General features: G+C 46.6%; 1 protein-coding gene across 1 annotated transcript in view; it reads right to left on the bottom strand.

The window, feature by feature from the left end:
* The window catches only part of LOC138296505 (CD109 antigen-like), a 775,136-nt gene that overhangs the window by 211,612 nt on the left and 543,424 nt on the right, over positions 1-20,100 (bottom strand). The window contains exon 26 of the mRNA XM_069235676.1: positions 7,532-7,697. Within this exon, the coding sequence (XP_069091777.1) occupies positions 7,532-7,697 (166 nt within the window). The remainder of the gene's footprint in view (positions 1-7,531; positions 7,698-20,100) is intronic.

Here is a 20,100-nt window from a genome sequence, read left to right as displayed (position 1 = left end):
GTCATATGGAGGCACCTGAACCTGGCCTTCAGGAGGTCGAAGGTCCGCTCTATTATCCGCCGTGTTCGCCCAAGGGCCTCATTGTAGCGTTCCTCTGGCCTTGTTATGGGATTCCTCACTGAGGTCAGTAGCCATGACAGGTTGGGGTAACCAGAGTCACCTGCAAATGGCGAGGGACAACTGTTAGACACACACTAACCTGTAGGGATAACCCCAGACCCAGACAACCATTCCCACTGTCTTGCTTCCAGGTGCTCACCTAATAGCCACACATGGTGCCTCTGGAGTTGACCCATCACATAAGGGATGCTGCTATTCTGCAGGATGTAGGCGTCATGCACTGAGCCAGGGAACTTGGCATTCACATGGGAGATGTACTGGTCTGCCAAACACACCATCTGCACATTCATGGAATGAAAACTCTTCCGGTTTCTGTACACCTGTTAACTCCTGCAGGGGGGGGGACCAAAGCCATATGGGTCCCATCAATGGCACCTATGATGTTGGGGATATGTCCCAGGGCATAGAAATCACCTTTCACTGTAGGCAAATCCTCCACCTGAAGCAAAACGATGTAGCTCCGCATGTGTTTCAGCAGGGCAGACAACACTCTGGACAACACGTTTGAAAACATAGGCTGGGACATCTCTGATGCTATGGCCACTGTTGTTTGAAATTACCCACTTGCAAGGAAATGGAGCTTTGACAGCACCTGCACTTGAGTGGGGATTCCTGTGGGATGGCAGATAGCTGACATCAGGTCTGGCTCCAGCTGGGTACACAGTTCCTGGATTGTGGCACGGTCAAGCCTGTATGTGATGAACACATGTCTTTCCTCCATTGTCGACAGGTCCGCCAGCGGTCTGTACACCGGAGGATGCCGCCATCTCCTCACATGTCCCAGTGGATGGTGCCTTTGAACGACAAAAGCGAGCACGGAGTCAACCAACTCAGAGGAACGTACCCACAGCTTACACAGAACACGAATCCTAATTCGAAAAGTGGCCTGTATGTGTGTTGAGTCTAGGCCTAGGTATGTGTGACGCAGTTAAAAATTAAGCCATGTGGGCCCCTGAAATGGCGGCTGCCTGACCTCTAAAGTGGGACAATGGGATGTGAGGTAACTGCGCTGGCGTTGTACACCGTAGCAGTAGGTGGTCAAAGACCGCGGCGCAATGCTGCATTGGTTAACATTGGACCCTATGGGTCCCAGGAGCCAATGACGATGTACGCTGGCGGTGATGGTACGCACCACCACGGACGTGACCACCATTTTCTATCTGTTCAATCACTCAATACCTGATCTTCGACAGGAGAGGACCTACACTGCAAGTGCTGCTGTGACCTCGGTCTGGAAGAGACAATGCCTCGAGTGTCTGGGGAAAGGGCCCCTGCCTTCACATCGGAGGAGTTGGAGAAACTCGTGGACAGGGTCCTCCCCCAGTAAACGCTACTCTACGGTCCTTCAGACAAACAGGTAAGTACACTGGGAGCATGCTGTATGGGCTATGCCTGTGTGGAGTAGGTTGGATGTAAGATTTGGGGGAGATTGCGGCGTGCATGAAACAACGGTGAGTGCATGTGCCACATGGCAAGGGTAGGGATGGGGGCCAATGACGGTGACGGTGCAGTTGGTAATAAGTTTCTCTTCCCCCTGTACAATTCATGTAGGTCAGCGCACACCAGAAAAAAGATATTTGGCGTGCCATCGCCAAGGACATCCAGACCCTGGGGGTCTACCACAGACGGAGCACCCACTGCCGGAAAAGATGGGAGGACATTCCCCGCTGGAGCAAGAAGACGGCGGAAGCTCAGCTGGGGATGGCCTCCCAACGTTGGAGGGGTGCCCGTCGCACCATGACCCACCTGATGTTCAGGATCCTGGCGGTGGCGTACCAGGAGTTGGATGGGCGCTTAAGGGCATCGCAGCAGCCACAAGGGGGTGAGTACACTCTCATCCTGCTGATTTTGCGCGCAGTGGAGGTGTCTGGGTGGGGGAGGTGGGCTGTGGGTTTTCCTAGGCCAGGGCGAGTTTAGTAGGCAAGTTCCCTCCGTAAGGCAGGCCATGTGGCACCCCACCCCACCTCTGTAGAGTGGCAAGTACACCTAGTCATGCACCTGTGTCATCCATGTGTGCAGATGTCATCCATAGCCTTGTAGGCCATTTCCCAGGGATTGAACAGTGGAGCCTGAGAGCGCAGCGTAGTGCAGGGGGCTTCTGTTGTGTCCGCCAACGGTAGCGGTAATGCATGCACTGAACATGTCTTTCTTCTGTCGCCCCCCCCCCTTTTTGTGGTCTCCCTGTTCTTGTGTGCATTAGCATCATCAGGCAGAGGAGCAGTGGCACCGGAGCACGAGGGAGCTGCATCCCACATGGCCCTGGAGGGCGAGACAACGGACTCGGAGTTCACCAGTGGGACGGGGGCGAGGGGAGCTCTACGGCGGGGACAGGAGCTGACACCAGCAACACAGACTCATCCTCTGATGGAAGCTCCCTTGTGGTGGCGGCCACATCTGTGCCCCCCGCTTCTACAGGTAGAGCCGCCACCCCCCCCTACCAGCACTGCCCTCCCAGCAGCCCCTCAGCCTTTGACCTGTGCCCGCTCACCCAGGAGGGTGGGCATCACCTTCGCCCCAGGTACCTCAGGCCCTGCCCCAGTCACCCCTGCTGCCCTCAGTGAGGAGGTCATTGACCTTCTCAGGTCCCTCACTGTTGGGCAGTATTCCATTTTAAATGCCATTCAGGGTGTCGAAAGGCAGTTGCAACAAACCAATGCATTCCTGGAGGGCATTCATTCTGGTCAGGTGGCCCTTCAGTGAGCTTTTCAGACTCTGGCTTCAGGACTGATGGCAGCCATTGTCCCTGTCTCTACCCTCCCCCCTCCAACTTCCTCCACCCAGACCCAATCCCCTGTACACCAGCCTATCCAAAGCACACCTTCAGTCCAGCATGCACACACCTCAACACACAAGGGAAGCTCAGGGAACCATAAGCACCACACATCCCACAGGCACTCCCGCAAGCATCACACACATGCAGACACATCAACATCCACTGCCTCACACCAACATCCACTGCCTCCACTGTGTCCCCCTCCTCCTCGTCTCCCTCCTCCCTCCCAGTCTCGTCTACACTCACAACTGCATGCACTATATCTACAGCCACTACTGCCATCACCAGCACACCCACCACCACACCCCGCTCACGTGCAGTCACCACCCCCACTACCATTCACACGTCCCCTGTGTCCTCTCCCAGTGTGTCTGTGACGCCACCTCCCAAGATACACAAACGCAGGCACACACCCATCCAACAGCCATCCACCTCACGACAGCCTCCAGCGCATGCACCTTCACCCAAAGTCACCAAACGAACACCTCCTACAACCACAACATCTTCCTCCACTCCCAAACCCCCTCCAGCTACCCGTCCCAGTGTCTCCAAAAAACTTGTCCTGTCCAACCTTGACCTCTTTTCCACACCTCCCCCACCCTGTCCGTCTTCTAGGGCCAGACTCTCTAGGTCCCAACCTAGCACCTCAGCCACAACATGTCCGGGACCAATGGTGCCTGTAGTCACAGGAATCTGGAGTGCACCGGCCACCAGGGCAGCCAGTGTGGCACGGACCCACAGCACGGACAGTCCCCCACCTGTCAAGCATAAAACGGTGGCCAGGACACCGCCGCCTCAAGCACCGCTGAACAGGGCACCGCCGCCTCAAGCCCCGCTGAACAGGGCACCGCCGCCTCAAGCACCGCTGGCCCATGAGCGCCAAGGGCACTGACGCTACTGAGTCCGTCACGAGCAGGATGAAGCACTCTGGGCACAGAGCCCCCTCCAGAACCAGTGGAGAGATACATCCACTACCTCTGTCCTTAGCAGGATGAAGCACTCTAGGCACCATGCTCCCTTCAGAACCAGTGGAGACTGTCATCCACTACCTCTGTCCTTAGCAGGATGAAGCACTCTAGGCACCATGCCCCCTCCAGAACCAGTGGAGACTGTCATCCTCTGCCTTTGTCCTTAGCCAGATGAAGCACTCTGGGCACCATGCCCCCTCCAGAACCAGTTGGGACTGTCATCCACTACCTCTGTCCTTAGCGGGATGAAGCACTCTAGGCACCATGCCCCCTCCAGAACCAGTGGAGACTGTCATCCACTTGAGAGACTGTGGCTTTGCATTCCCCAGGATGGAACAGTGGGCAACCTACCCACTGTATAGACTTGAGAGACTGTGGCTTTGCACTCCCCAGGATGGAACAGTGGGCAACACACACTCTGTAGAGGCTTGAGAGACTGTGGCTTTGCACTCCCCAGGATGGAACAGTGGGCAACCCAACCACTGTATAGACTTGAGACTGTGGCTTTGCACTCCCCAGGATTGAACAGTGGGCAAACCACCCACTGTATAGACTTGAGAGACTGTGGCTTTGCACTCCCCAGGATTGAACAGTGGGCATGTGGCCCCCTCGTGGATTTGGCGTTGTGCCCTCAACCGGCTGAGGTGCCCCCCCTTACCCTCCCCCTGAGGTGCCTGTTTTCTTGCTCTCTGATGCGCCTGCAGTGTTCTCTCCATCATGGTTGGGGATCTTGTGTGATCCTCGCCCATACCGCGTGGGCCCAGTGTTCCACGGACTTCATTGGAGCACTACCTGGACTACTAAGCTTGATGTATATTTTGTTTATGGTGTATATATATATTTTTGCGTACTTGATTTTAATATATTACAATGGTTTATTTTTGTCTTTGGATTCTTCCGGGGGGTTGGGGGTGTAACTATAATGTATAAATATGTATTAGTGTGTGTGTTGTAGTGGGTGGGGGTGTTGCATGTGTGTGTCCCTGTTTTTTCCCTCCCCCTCCCCTGTGTCGTAGGTGCAGTACTCACTGTTGTCTTCACCGCCGACGTTTGTGCTCCTGGTAGAGGAGCAAGAAGATGAGGGCTGGCAGGATGTGCAGCTTGGGTTCCATGGCGTCCGGATTCCTCATGGGGTGTGTAGAGGTGAGCATTTCCCCTTCGAAGTCCTGTTTCCGCCGTGTTTTTGTCCACGGTAAATCGGCCCCGGAAAAGGTGGCTGATTGGTAGGTTGTGATACTGTGGGCGGTACTTTGTCTTCCGTCTGTCTGTTGGCGGTGACCGCCAAGCTGTTTGTCTGTACCTCGGTGGCGGTCGGAGTGTTAAAGTGGCTGTCTTTGTTGGCGGTTTCCGCCACGGTCATAATTCCAACTTTTTTACTGCCGGCCTGTTGTCGGTCTTACCGCCGCTTTAACACCGTCCGCCAGGGTTGTAATGACCACAATGCTTTGTATGATGCGTGAGTCATTACTGGTCACTCTGTTGAAACCGGGTAAGCCAGCTGACTGTTGCTTGTCCTACAGATATTTCTCACTGCTTAAAAGACACAAAAAAATATTTGTGAAAATCTTGGCTAATCACCTAGCGCCTCTGCTCCCAGGCATTGTAGGATCAGAAAAAGACAGGTTTATAATGGGTTGATATACAACCTCAGGACCCTCTTTGGAGCAATCTCTTATATCAATCAGAAGGTACTGGTTCTCTAGACCAGTCCAATTGCTTGTGTCCGGGTCAACTGGATAGTTTCGAGACCTATAAACATTATGAGGCCAGGCAGTGTTTGCCCTGTCACCCCTACTGTATACTTTGGTGGCTGAACCGCTGGCTTGCGCACTCCATGAATATCGTGCGCACTGGGGAATTTGGTTCCCACACTACAATCTAATTGTGGCTACTTATGCGAACAATACACTTCTCTATGTAAGGAATCCGGAGTACAACTTGTCTCTGGTTCTCCGGGAGGTCTTATTGTTTTGGTAGGCATTCAGGTTTGCGTATTAACTGGGATAGGTCTCTTCTATTCCCCTTTACTGTCGCCACCACGCCAGCACAGATGGAGTATCCACTGCAGTGTACAACAGACTTGGTTTGGTATTTCAGTATACAGGTCCACATGAACCCTTTAGTGGTATTGGTAGACAACCAAGGAAGTGCTGTGCAGTGGATAACACAGATGCAACTGAGAGTTGGATCAGTTTGCCCCTGTCCTGTGCGGTAATATCTCTATCATGATGACGGTAGTGTTACCCCGTTTTTTTATTGCTCTCTATCACCCTGATTCGTGTACCCAGTGTGGTATTTTATAACTTTTATTTCTTGATGATGCGCTTGGCCTAGGCCGGAAAACAGGTGCGTGTAAGCTGGGACTTGCTTACTCTCCCCTATGCGATAGGCGGGTTGAATGCTCCAGATTTAGAAGCTTACTACAGAGCCACACAATATATGTTCGCCCCCTATTGGTTGCACAGACCTGGTGACCTACCATACCTGTAGCTTGAGCATGATGCCCCTTTCCCCCCTGACTCTGCCTAAGATGCTGTTTGATGAACTAACACGGCATTATAATTACTTGCCGTGTGCTACACAGTACTTGTGGATGAGACCAGCTGAGCTACAGGCTGGGGCACTGCTTAAGTCACTGCAGGTGCCACGGGAGTGGCGCATTTTATTTCCCCCTACACTAGGAAAGAGCAGTGGTGAGCACTTTACAGAGGCTGAGGTTGAGGTGTATGGGTGATTTTTTGTGGGCAGAGGTACTCCACAGCTGGGAGCAGGTGAGTGTGCAGGGTGACATGCATACTGTACTGGCTCAGTTTCACTACTATAGAGTGCAACACATGATGTGGGAATTGCTAAGGAAGGCCCTGATGTAACCTCCGGTGCTGCCTGCCTTGACTTACTTTACTGAGACTCATGTGGCTTGGTTTTGCCCTGGTGTGCAGTGCTTTTGGCCCAAAGTTTTGGTGAAGTTGCGTAGATCACTGGTGAGTGCATTATGTCGTCCCCCTTGCTGGTGCTGCTGGGCTATGACAGGGATGTCACAAGACTGTCAGCCTCGTAATCTGGCCCTTAATGTTTCATTGAAATACGTCTTCACTTTAAATTTTTCTCATTTAAAAAATGACTGTACTTTTCGGTAATAAATATGGCACAATGCCCACTGGGAGCAAGAGGCATGCTGTTTGTACATGCAAAAATTTGAAATGAGAGAACATTAAAATGAAGAGTTAATAATTAAGTTAACTTTTCATTTAACAGTTTCCCAATGAAAAGCATTCAGAAACATCATTTTGTTTTCATGCTCCAATATTGCATTGACAAGGATTTTTTTTTTGGAGAGTTCAATATCTTGATGCTTTAGTTTTCAAATCTGTGCTCCAGTCTGGGTCATACATCTAATTGAGCACTGCTCATTATCAGGCCCTGCTACCTGCTCCCTGATAATAATGAAAAATAAACATAGCCTTCCCACAAACTTTAAAAGGAAAATGTGACCCTGTACCTATTTAAAAATGAACTCAAGGCGGTGAGCTACTTTGAAGGTATCTGAGAGCTACTGGTAACTAGCGATCCACTGGTTGGGGACGCCTGGATAGCTATGTTTGATTAGTTCTGTTTCAATATTTTGAAAAAATGTTTTACAAATGTGTGGTGAATGCAACCTAATTATTACCTGTTTTTTCTGCTCTTCTGTTCAAAATGTTCAGTCCCGCTTTGGCTTGTGAGACATCAGCCAGTGACAAGGCATACGTCACGATTGCAAGGGTGTAATTGTCTGCAATTCCTTCATCCATTTTACGTTGCAGGTAGTGGATAGCATTTTGAAACTGAGAAGAGCCCTGTGGAAAAAGTTAAATGTCTTGAAACTAAGAGTAGTCACATCTGGAAACAGAAATAATCCCATCATTCACACTTTTTGGGAGAACATAAGTGCTGAAATGCAGAAACAACACAAAGTAAATTGCACGTTTTAGATTTGTATTTCTGCTTGAACATCCTTAGGTCTCTGTTTAGATATCCTGGTGGAAGCAACACTAAAATAGGGTCTCTGCTTCATGGCTCCTCTCCTAAGACAGGACAGAATGCCTCAGATAGAGCTGGGCTACCAAAGACCTGCATCTGCCTTGTGGGTGCAGCTCCTTGAGGACGATGTTCTTTCATCTCAAGGAAGGCACATTAGGTAGCAGGTGGTACAACAAAAGGCAGACTACCATCTGTGGCATATTGGGGGAAATCCCAACTCACTACCCTCGCTGGGGGTATCCTAGTGTGTTAACCCAACCACATCTGTGTGGCCATGTAGAGGTATTTCTCAATTACTTCCTTTGCTGGCAGGGTAGGTTGCTTCTCTGCTACCACCTGCAAGGCCTACAGTTCATCTTTAAATCTGGCAAAGCTAGTTAAGTACAGAGTGAAGGCAAGCATCTACTGGGCAGTCTGACAATTGCTCTGCTCCCACTTTGCAATACCACATGTGAGACTTGTCTACGCGGTCACAAAGACATCTTCCTCAAACAATGCTATGAGTTGTTTCAGATAAATGAAAATATTTCCAGAAGTGAACTGTTTTCATCAGTTTGGAGAAATGTTCCTTCAATACCACTCAACTTGGGCTTTGGTTGGGTCATGAGATTAAGTCAGCTTTGGCTTGGATTGGAGCTGTGCATCAGTCCTGTCATAGTGGACTTCTACATGGCAAATAAAACAACTTGCTGTTCTGGCATGTGAGGAACGTAGCTGAGTGGAATGGGTTCCCTATATAGGAACCCTCTCAGTCTTCCTGTAGAAGGCACAGCAAGTGTCCATTCTATGTCCCATGTGTTGCTACAGACTCTAGGATTACTAAAAATCTGTTCTACCAGCTCTCTTTTTCAATGTGCATGTGGGGCCTTTGGAAAACCCGAAAACCTATTTGCACTACTCATATGAGTTCAGGGCTGCTTCAACGCTACAGAGTACCACAGTCAGCTAGCAGAATTAGTAAAGCTGTCACCATATTGGTCATTTGGAATGGCAGGCAGATGAACAAGACCATATTACAGGGAACAGTGTCTTATTTGGTTGGGGTGGGGTTGAATAGCCTACATGTTTTCAAAAGCTGGGATTTGAGTGCAATTCTCTAAATTGGAGCACTTAGTGGGACAGGAGGCTAGAATACTGTCAAACTCAGAAATAAGTTTGCTCTGGACATGTACCTAGAGAAAAGCCTTGTGTCACATTGCCATCAGTATTTCAATAGTATGCATAGATAGGCGGTATTCTGTGGCAGCTCCGGCACAGAATACATTTCAGGTGTAATGCTCAGCTATATGTGTCTTAGTATGGATTCTAGATCAAGCTGGAATTGGAGTAGGGTAAGCATGTTCACTAGGAATGTAATGGGAAATGTGTGCTTCTTGTAGAGGGCAAATCAAGGCATCCTTCACTTTCTGCTGCAGATTGATGCCAGTGATTAACCTGGCTCACTTGCCAACTAAAGCTGTGTTAATGATAGAAGAGCGGCGCTTACCAACCTATACTCTTACATGAAGGACTACTAATTAAATGTGAGGGCTGTATTTTTGCACTAGCTTAAAAAAGAGTACATAGGGAATTTGGGAAGAATGTCAAAGAGGTTACAGAACAGGAGAGGGAGAAAATAATAAGAAAAGTATGAAAATATAGAAACAATTAAAGAAAAAGGATGAACATAAGATAAGAGAAGACATACAATGTAGAGGTGTTGGAGTGTGACTTTTAAAATAGATATTAACATGAAAAGCTTGCAATAACGTGTAATGAAACTGCATAGATAATATGTTAACCGAAAAAATATATATATATATGCGTTTGAAATGTGCCCACGGAGAGTGGCCATCAATGTATACGATGACTAATGAATTTGACTAATGATGAATTAACAATGTACTAATGTATGATTTTATGTTAGCATCAAGAATTACGTATTAGGGTTTTGCTAAATTTAATCACTAGGCCTTAGTTAGGAAGGGTCTGGGCCTAGCGGCCTGGACTCATATTAACTGTGTTTTTCTAACGTGCAATGTGCTGCTTTCCTGAAGGACACGAAGCTGTACTTTTCCAGTAGCTAGAGATGTGTGTGTGTAGCCATACTAAATTCTTTCTCATGGGACCCGACTTGCTCAAGGAGACATTCTTGCCAAATGCAACAGTGTAATTCACAACAGGTGCAAGGTCGCCTGGACTAGGGGAAGACAATGGAACTACTGACTGGAGCAACAAGTGTAACTTTTCTTACCTGGCATTCTACCTAATGAAGACGTCAATCACAGGAGCCAATAAACTACATGAGAACGGTGTTAGGTGAAAATTCTAGTAAGGTGTGTGAAGGATCATTGGACAGAGATAACGATGCACCAAATATTGCCCAATGGGAAATTAAAGACTTGTTTTGATATAACGGCGTGACACAAGGAGAAATCAACCATTCTTCTTAGCCATTACCGAGCCATTCTTCTTAGCCATTACTGAGCCATTCTTCTTAGCCATTACCGAGCATTCTTCTTAGCCATTACTTTGCCATTCTTCACCATCCCTTGCTACTCTGAAAGACTTTGTCTTTAGCTGTTTGATACTTTAAACCATCCTAATCCTGTTCCCTGCCTAATGCTTACTTCTCCTCCTTATGAGGAAAGAACCTTGTTCTTTATCTATGCCCTACTGAGACTTACCTGTTCTATCCTGGATGATGGCAAATCGATTGATGTCCTGAGGATGAAGACTGATGCTGTATGCTGACCCATTTGGATGGGTAACTGTCTGATGATAAATTGTAATTGTCTGTTTGCCTTTTCTTTCTAGGTACCAACTGCTCTTTTGATAGAATCCATACTTAGATGTTTTCCAAATTCGTGTTGCTAAATTGTTTTGCATGAAGCCCAACATGCTGATGCTAATTTGAGGTTAGTTAAGGTGTTCACTAATATTGGATGCAAATAGACAAATGACTGATTCTTGCTTTGTTGAATAACGTGCTAATGCTACTCTGCTAAAGTTGATTCATGTTAACATCGTGCTTTGTTCTAATGTTCATGATCTTTGCTCTGATAAAGTTTTACTTTAGTTGCCATATTATAGTGGTTTTGATGTGCTTACTGATATTGCGATTAATAAATGTGACGTTAGATTGTAACTAATATGGAATAACTATCCTAAATCTTGCTAGTTTTGTGTGGTTATTCATGGCTGAAAGGTCATGGATGTTTGATTTTATTAAAGATTATTGATTAGCTTGATTGATTAGTTATTGTGAATATTGATGAGGTTATTGTCTTGCTGATTGAAATGCTAAACGGATACCTCGTTCTGGGAAGTCCCCAAACGTGGTCAAAAGATTCATTGACCTAGTCCCCTTGTAAGTAAATCATCAAAGTTTGAACGCGTTATCAGTTCTGGTAGCAGAGGACGGTTTAGGCCCTTTGGGGCCCTAGGACGAGGGACTTCTATTTGAAATTTGTTTTGAAATAATGCAAATTGGAGAGATGATGTGTCCCTAAGTTCCAAATGACTTTCCCGGAATCTCGGAGCTTGCTAAAGTGAGTTGGGTATGTTCTTGGCATTCTAGTGATAGAGCGAGTGACGTAGGGTTTGCGCTTGCACAGCTTACGCATACCACAGGTGAATTGTGAGGTTTGTGAGAATTTAGGCCAGGTGATGTTTTAGTAGGAGCGTGCGTACTCTGCAGTATGAGAGTAGGGAAGTCGGCGATCTTCATGTGAGTGTGGCGCTTTGTGCTCAACAATTGTCCACATGGTTGATGGTGATGTACGGACACTGCGTGGTCTAAGACTCCGGAGTATGCTGATGGTTTATATTGTAATTTGCGTGGTTTGATAGGTCAATCGGGCGTGGTTGACAAGTCGAGTTTGAGTCAAAGTGAGTGAATGAAAACTTCTATGGAGATTTGGCGAGTTCTAAAGTGCCCTAGGACAAACCATTGACAAGTCGAGAGTGAAATTTGCGGGTCAAGTTTTGCTTGCGAGTGCGGGATCTGCGAAGGAGAGAGTAGCGGCCGAGGCTAAGAGCAAAATCTCTGTAAAGTTCTGAAGCAATTGTGTTACCCTTTCTGTAGTAAACTGACAAATTTGAGTTTTATTGGTGCTCGCAATATATTGCATTCGTTTTTGTGCGAATCGAGAGGGAGGAAGGCAAGCCGCAAGACTTTCTCAGCCGCAATGTGTGTAAGTGTGACGTCATTTGAGCCACGCTGGAATAAGTCGGTTAGTGAGAAGGGTTGCGCACGGATTGGCAGCAGTCCGTGAGAGGCAATTGGTTGAGAAGGTAGGCGAAGAGAGTTCTGGGAATTAGTCACTTCCTGATTCGATTGTAAGCAGAGCAAAAATGAAGTTTTTCAAGGCTTTAAAGAGCGCTTTGAGGGGAGATGTGTACATTACCGCGAGTGTAGGGGAGCCCACACAGCCAGAGGATACACCGGCTTATGCCGTAATGGAGGAGAGGGGAGTCGAGCCATGTCTTTGGCTAAAGCAATGGTGCAAAATGACAGAGAAAGAAGGGAGCTTGGCATTTCCGGAACACAGAACGTTCAATATAATGACTTTGGAAAATTTACGTAAGGTGTTAAATGAGCAAAAGCCACCTCCGAGGCCAGCACAGTGTGAGGCGTTAGCAATTTGGGAACCGATGGCCATTCGACAACGGCAGCAGAAGTTTGAGAGGAGAATGAAGAAAGCAGAAAAGACACTAGCGGAGGCTGGGTGGGATAGTGAGCATAAGATTTGGAGAAGAGAAATAATAGATGGAGTTAGGATGTTTCCAGCAATAACTCAAGAAGGCGGAACCCAAGGAGGGAAAGCCAGTTGTAAGATTGACAAGGGTTCTAGCAAAGCAAAGGAGACTAAGAAGTCCTGGCAGAGGCACATGACTCAGACGATGATGAGTTTCTTAATCAGTTGTTACATGATCGACCTCCGCCATATGCCCTAAATGACAATAGACCAAGTACTAGTGCAAGTCCTATAAATTCGACACAGAACTAGGGAACAACAAACACGGTAGAGGTTAATACTGTTGCAACACCAGTCCCAATACAGAATAGTGTCAGTGTGTCCACTGCCCCAGAGATGCAGACACAGCTGCAGCCACCACTGGTTCAGAGGCTCTACCCTGATGTCCCAGTACTAGAGACTACTACTAGTTTGATGGTGCCATCAGATCCGGCATACACAAGACCAAGATTAATACAGACTGAGACAACACATGATTCTGAATTATTCCTCGGTCATAGGACCGCAGTTAGCCACGGCACCGATAATGAACCAGAATGAGGGAGTTAATGCCCCACAGGCTTTAGGAAGCAGTTAGTCGGCAGCCGCCGTATCCTTGCCCATTACAGTTAGTCCACCATTACCATTGTATGCGCAGGCGAAGCCTAGTGTATGTAATCAGAGAATAATGACACAAGAGATGACAAGAGGAGGGTTCGTAGGGAGCTCTCAAGGGATGACACCAGTGGAACAGACAATAGACAGATCTAGGTCCCTGTTAGAATTCAGTCCGATTGGAGTTCCTCCGGATACCGTGAGACAATCAGGTTTGGGACTGCTGACTCCGCAGATCCCAAGTGCGAATGTGCCGCAAACACCAATGATGCAGGCTGGGAATATCTCGTTGCAAGGTTTAACTGCGCAACAACTGAATGAATGGTTAGACAAGTTGAACTCACCACAGACTACTCTTGCGACAGCAGAGCAGTCGGAAAGAGAAGAATACCTGAATTTTGTGAGGTTGGGCGTGGAGGCAAGTGAGCTGCTTGAAGGGAGCATGGGAATGAACAGTTTAGAATAATATACTGAAGCAGAATTGAGGTATCTGTGCCCAAAGATAACTAAAGAAGTGAGCAAGGTGCACCAGAGGTTGGCACACCTGGCAGATAAATATGGCATAGACTTGGACAATACTAAACATCTGAAGAGGAGTTACAGGTTAGATTTTGAGCCCAAGGATTTTGAAAACATGAGGTCTACTGGGATGAAGGCACACCTTAAAAAGAAATACTGCAGAGTGCACAAGTTTGGGGAGCATTAGAAAAGTGGGAAGGCAGATGTGCAAAGAAAAGAGATAAAAGGAAAAGTGAATGCATAGAACAGCAGGTGAAAGCCGTGCCGGATACTGGTACAATAAAAATGTTACCCATGAGAGAAACGGCCGGAGAGGTTCTTGTCCATGTACCTTGGTCTAGAGGTGACATTTTGTCTTTCACAAATGACTTCCCCAGGCTGAGGGAGAAGCCGATAGAGTGGTATCAGCAGACGGACAGGTTTGTGAAACTTGCGAAGTGTCTTTGGGAAGACCTGAATACTCTCTTTGAAATCATAGTTCCGGCTGATTTGAGAGAAGTGTGGATTGGCCAACCGCAGAACCGGCAAGGGATAGAGTCACAGGAGCACCGTCTCCTGAGGTGATGAAACTCTACTATAAAGTGATGGAGTTTTTGAAGCAGAAAGTTTCGCCACCAAATATTGATTGGCAAAAGATTGATTGAACGGCGCAGGAGGCTAAGGAGTCGATAAATGCCTATTATGAGAGGTTGTTGAAGGCATTCAAACACTACAGTGGTACAGAGGTCATAGAGGCGAAAGACATGAATCACCTTGTGTTCAGGTTTGTTGAAGGGTTGAGACCTGAGATTAGCCAGATGATCAAGAATCATTTGATCTGTTGGCAAGCGAAGCCGATTGATGAGGTGTTGCAGTATGCGAAGTACTGTAGTGACGAAACTGAGTTGAAGCAGAGAAAGCTGAAGGAGAAAGTGATGGAGATGCAAATCAAGGCAGCGCAAGCAGGGATGCAGGGAACCGGTCTACAGCAGATGGTGCAACAGCCTCAAGGAAATGGGATGTTTCAGACGCAAGTGAGAGGCAGTGGTCGAGAAGGTTTTATGAATCGTGGTCCAGATCTGAATACTGTAGTGGTTCAAAATGATGTGTAGGGGCGTTGTACATTCGAAGCGGGAATGCCCGATGATGGTGCAGGAGGGTGTAGTTCAACAAAGCAATGATGTTAATGCATAACAAAATGTTAAAGGACCAAGGATGAGGGGTCCGAATCCGAACTTCCAAAATAACATTGTTCAGATGCAGGGTCTCCAACCCATGCAACAAGTGCAGATGCCACGTGTGCAACCGGTACAGATGCAGCAAATGCAACAGCAGATTCCTGTGGTACCTAGACAGCAAATGCAGTTGCCCTTAGCACCAATGAGACAGAAACAGGTGATGCTTCCTCAACAGGTCACAAGTCATGGAATGAGTCAAAATAATGAAGTACAACAGTTCCCATTGCGGGGTGAGAATGGAATAAACGATGAATGGTCGGATGAAAGCTCAGATAGTGAGGAGTGTAGGCTTGCAGCGTCCCTAGAAGTAGATCAGAGAGGGCCCTGAGTTCAGGGGAAGGTAATGGGTCCCAAAGTTTCGTTCTTGGTTGACACAGGAGCTACACGCTCTACAGGCAGAAGTGCAGAGGTTCCGAAACTGCCTCTTTCGGGACGTACAGTTAAAGTAGTAGGAGTGGCAAATCAGCTTTTGACTAACCCGATCAAAGATCCGGTTCAGGTTGAACTTGGCACTTTTCAGGGATTGCACAGGTTTGTAGTTTGTGATTCAAGTCCTGTGTCCCTACTGGGAAGAGACTTACTGTGCAAGATAAGATGTTCTATCACCTGTTCCAATGACGGAATTGGGTGCAGACAAACAGTGACGATGAAGGGGATGATGGTCAAATATCAGAGCCTGAGACAGAAACAACGGATGAAGAATACCCTCTGATTAACTTCTTCCCAATGTTTACAGTGACTGATCTGCCAGCAGATTTGCAGGGGACAGTCAGAGAGAAAGTGTGGAACTTGACTGGGAAGAAAGTGGGATTGATAAAAGGAGTGGAACCAGTTTAAGGTAGTGTGAAACCAAATGCTGTGTTCCCCCAGGTACCACAGTACCACATGGCGCAAGATGTCCTCATACAGGTAGCGCAACTGATTGCAGATTTTGTGAAGCAGGGAGTTTTGAAAGAGGTGATGAGCAGTCCATGCAATTCACCAATAATGGGACTGAGAAAGCCTTGTGGGAAAGTTCGAATTGTCCAAGACCTCAGAAAAATCAATGACATAGTGGTGAAATGTTGGCCAGTAGTGCCAAATCCAGCTGTAATAATGTTCCGGTTTCCATGTGATGCAGAATGGTTCACAGTTGTAGATTTGTCTCAAGCGTTCTTTTCTGTGCCTCTTCATGAGGACAGCCAATTCCTTTTCGGTTTCAAATTCCTGGATAAGGTTTACAGTTGGTGTTGAATTCCTCAAGGGTTTTTGGAATCACCTTCTATATTCAATCAGGGATTTGGAGTCATTGGAATCGACTCTAGTGCAGTACATTGACGATTTGTAAATTGCATCCAAAACGAGGGATGATTATAAATTCAATACTATTGCCTTATTGAACCACTTGGAAAAGAATGGGCATTATGTATCCCCAAAAAAGCTGCAATATTGTCAGAAAGAGGTGAAATACTTAGGTCATCTAACTGAAAAAGGGTCAAGAAAGTTATCCAGGGAAAGAGTGACTGCGCTATTGCAGAAGAGTCCCCCAACAACACGGATAGATGTCAGGATATTTTTGGGAATGGTGGGATACTGTCGCCAGTGGATCCCAAATTTCTCAGTCATCTCCAAGCCATTGGTGAGACTGACGGTTAAGGATGGGCCAGTTGTAATAACTTTGTCAGAAAAGGAAATGAAAGCGTTTACTGAGCTGAGAGAGTGTATGTGCAGGGCTCCAGCCCTAGGCATGCCTGACTACAAAAAGCCTTTTGTCCTGTTTTGTCATGAACGTGATGCATGTTCTTTGTCTGTCATGACACCGGTCCATGGAGGTGTAAACTGACCAGTAGCATATTTTTCAACTACTTTCGACCCAGTTGCAGCAGCCTTACCAGGTTGTCTGCGTGCAGTAGCAGAAGTTGGTCAAAGTCTCGCACAATGTGAAGGCATAGTGATGGGACATCCTTTAACAGTCATGGTCCAACACTCAGTTGAGATTCTGTTAACCCGTACAAAAATGCAGCACATGACAAATGCAAGACTGACGAAATATGAAACTATTATATTGGGGTCACCAAATGTAACGTTAAAAAGATGTACAGTGCTGAACCCGGCAACTTTGCTTCCAAATGAAAATACAGAAGTTGAGGATGCTGATGATGTAGAACATGATTGTCTTGAGGTAACAGAAATGTGCACCAAACCACTGCCTGATATTAAAGATACCCAATTGGAAGAAAATTACACAATTATCTTTGTTGATGGCTCATGCTTGAGAGACTCAGTGGGAGTGCTGAGAGGTGGATACGCTGTATGTACAATCACTGGTATTCTGGAAGCGTCTTGGCTCGAGAGACTATATTCTGCTCAAGTGGCCGAATTGGTTGCTCTTACTAGAGCTTGCCATGCGGCTGCCAAATTGAGAGTAACTATCTATACTGATAGCAGATACAGATTTGGAATTGTCCATGATTTTGGTCAACTATGGTCGCAGAGGGGTTTCCTGACCTCTTCCAGTTCTCCAGTGAAAAATGGTGAAAGAATTTAGGAGTTGTTGCACGCGATTCAGTTACCTCATGAAATTGCCGTCATGAAATGCAGCGCTCATGTGAAATCACAAGACTTTGTTTCAATGGGAAATGGATATGCGGATCAAGTCGCAAGGTTTTGCACATTGAACTGTATATCGTTTAAGGATCAGTGGGAATTATTATCTGAAACAGAAAATTAGACAAGCACAGGTTACGCCTTGAGGGTGGTTGACACGTCGGAGGAATTAAAATTGTTAAGGGACGTGCCAGCTAAGATGAGAAACGTTCTTGGGTTAGGATGCAATGTGTACAAAGACCAGATGATTTGTGGGTTTCAGATGAGGGAAAAATGGTTTTGCCAAACAGTCTCCTGTCACAGTTTGCAAGGCTTTACCATGGGCAAGTACATATTGGGAGAGATGCCATGATCAGGTTGTTCAAGATTGATTGGTTTAACCCAAAGTTCAGACAAGCTGCAGAAGTGATCTGTCACAGGTGCATCATCTGTCAGCAGATGAATGCGGGGAAAGTGACAGTGGTGAATTTGAGCCACATTGGGAGAGTAGGAGGTCCATTTAGCAGAATGCAGTTGGATCTTATTGAAATGCCTGTGTGTGGAGGTTTGAGATACGTGTTGGTGATTGTGTGCATCTTTAGTCACTAGATTAAACATACCCTACACGTAGAAATGACAGTCTCACAGTAGCAAAGCTGCTGCTTAGGGAATTGATACCACGTTTCGGGTTTTCGATCTCTTTAGAATCAGATAGAGGAAGTCACTTCAACAATGAGGTGGTTAAGCTATTGTGTGCAGCACTGAACATTGAGCAGAAGTTGCATTGTATTTACCGCCCTGAAGCATCAGGATTAGTGGAGCAGATGAATGGTAACCTGAAGTCGAGAATGGCAAAAATGTGTGCAGCTACAAATTTGAAATGGCCAGATGCATTGCCTTTGGTTCTAATGTCAATGAGAAATACACATAACAAGAAAACAGGACTGTCTCCTCACGAAATTCTCATGGGTCGAGCCATGAGACTGCCCGCAGTGCCTGCAAATGCTCTTGTGAATATCACGGATGATCTGATGTTGGACTACTGCAAGGGTCCGGCTGATGTGGTCCGCTCTTTCTCTCACCAGGTGGAAGCCACCACACGGCCACCGATAAATGATCCAGGTCACAACCTGAAAGCTGGTGACTGGGTTGTCATCAAGAAGCACGTGAGGAAGTCGTGTTTGCAGCCACGTTGGAAGGGGCCATATCAAGAAATACTAACGACTACTACTGCTATGAAGTGTGCGGGAATTCCAAACTGGATCCATCCCAGTCATACGAAAAAGGTGACGTGTCCAACTGATGAGGAAGTTGAGTTGTTGAAAGTACCAACAACAGAGAAGGAAGTCTCAGAGCCGTCAAAGGGAAAATACAAACTGCTGGGCAGGGCCAGGAACCGTTTCACCATGTACCACCAGCAGAGTAAGTTGAGGCGTTAACACAACCTTAATACCCAAATAAGAGTCAAATAATTCAGTAATCTCATTCTGTAGTGGTTCCAGGCAGGGACAGCTACAACACATATGTATTGCATCAGCCTCAGGGAGCTGACAATGTGGGCAAGAGGTACCTGCTGTCCCTCCCAACCTAGCAGCCCTCCCAAGTGTATAATACAAATCATAAATGGTCTTATAATGTTGTGCTTGTAAATTAGCTGAAAATAATCTGGTACAAGCCAACTCTAATTGTTAAAAGAAAGAACAATTAGCCATCCTGAGCTTGTTTTGCCATTTTTCTGATTGTCTTTCTAGGTGGTCCAATGTGAGGGCATTCAAATCTTATTAGAATTGACTTGTTGAGCAAAAATCACCCCAAACCAATTACTTCAACAGCTCTGTCTTGTGGAAAGCACCCCCCATTATGAATTGAAAAGTCTTGGATTTCAAGATATTTAAAAACATCTGTCTGGGACACCTCAAACCTATTTCACAGATCTTCAAATGAGATTGGTCCAACCCATGTACAGAAATCACCTAGGGGCAGATGTAGCAAAGGGTTTTTCCCATTCTGTGTCAATGGGAAAATGTGTTCGTACATATGGCCCTAATCTCTTAATTCTATAAGCCTCTCAGCCAGATACGGAAGAACCGAGGAAAATATCTGGAAGTGCTGGGTTTCTTTGCATTGGGGTATATTGATGGAAGCGCCCTAGCCCCAGTTTTTACAGAGCCAAATCAGATCCTATAAGCGCCCTGTAAGGTCTTAAACCATAATTTCTTACAGTAACTTGGCTCGACTTGTCGCATAAAACATTCTCTAGCTTTATTCCCAAGCAGTATTTCAAATATAGGAGGGATTCCGCACCCTCGTCTGTCTGTAGCTTGATCCCTAAAAAGTGGGCACATATATTAAAGAGCCACTGCCCAGTAATAAGATTTTAAGTCTGGTATTGCTCAGCCACCTCTATTCTTGGCAAGGGTTAGACATTTGACCACCCTTCTAGTTTTGGAGTATGCCCAAATGAATCATGAGATCATATTTTTCACGCCGTTAACACAATGATTATTAAACTCAAGAGGAATGGCCCTAAACAAACACAATACTTTAGGCAGAAAGATCATCTTAATAATATTGCTATGGCCCGC

This window comes from Pleurodeles waltl, chromosome 5, assembly GCF_031143425.1.
Source record: "Pleurodeles waltl isolate 20211129_DDA chromosome 5, aPleWal1.hap1.20221129, whole genome shotgun sequence".
NCBI lineage: Eukaryota > Metazoa > Chordata > Amphibia > Caudata > Salamandridae > Pleurodeles > Pleurodeles waltl.
Note: the sequence above shows the minus strand (reverse complement) of the source record. Positions and strands in the feature narration are given on the sequence as shown.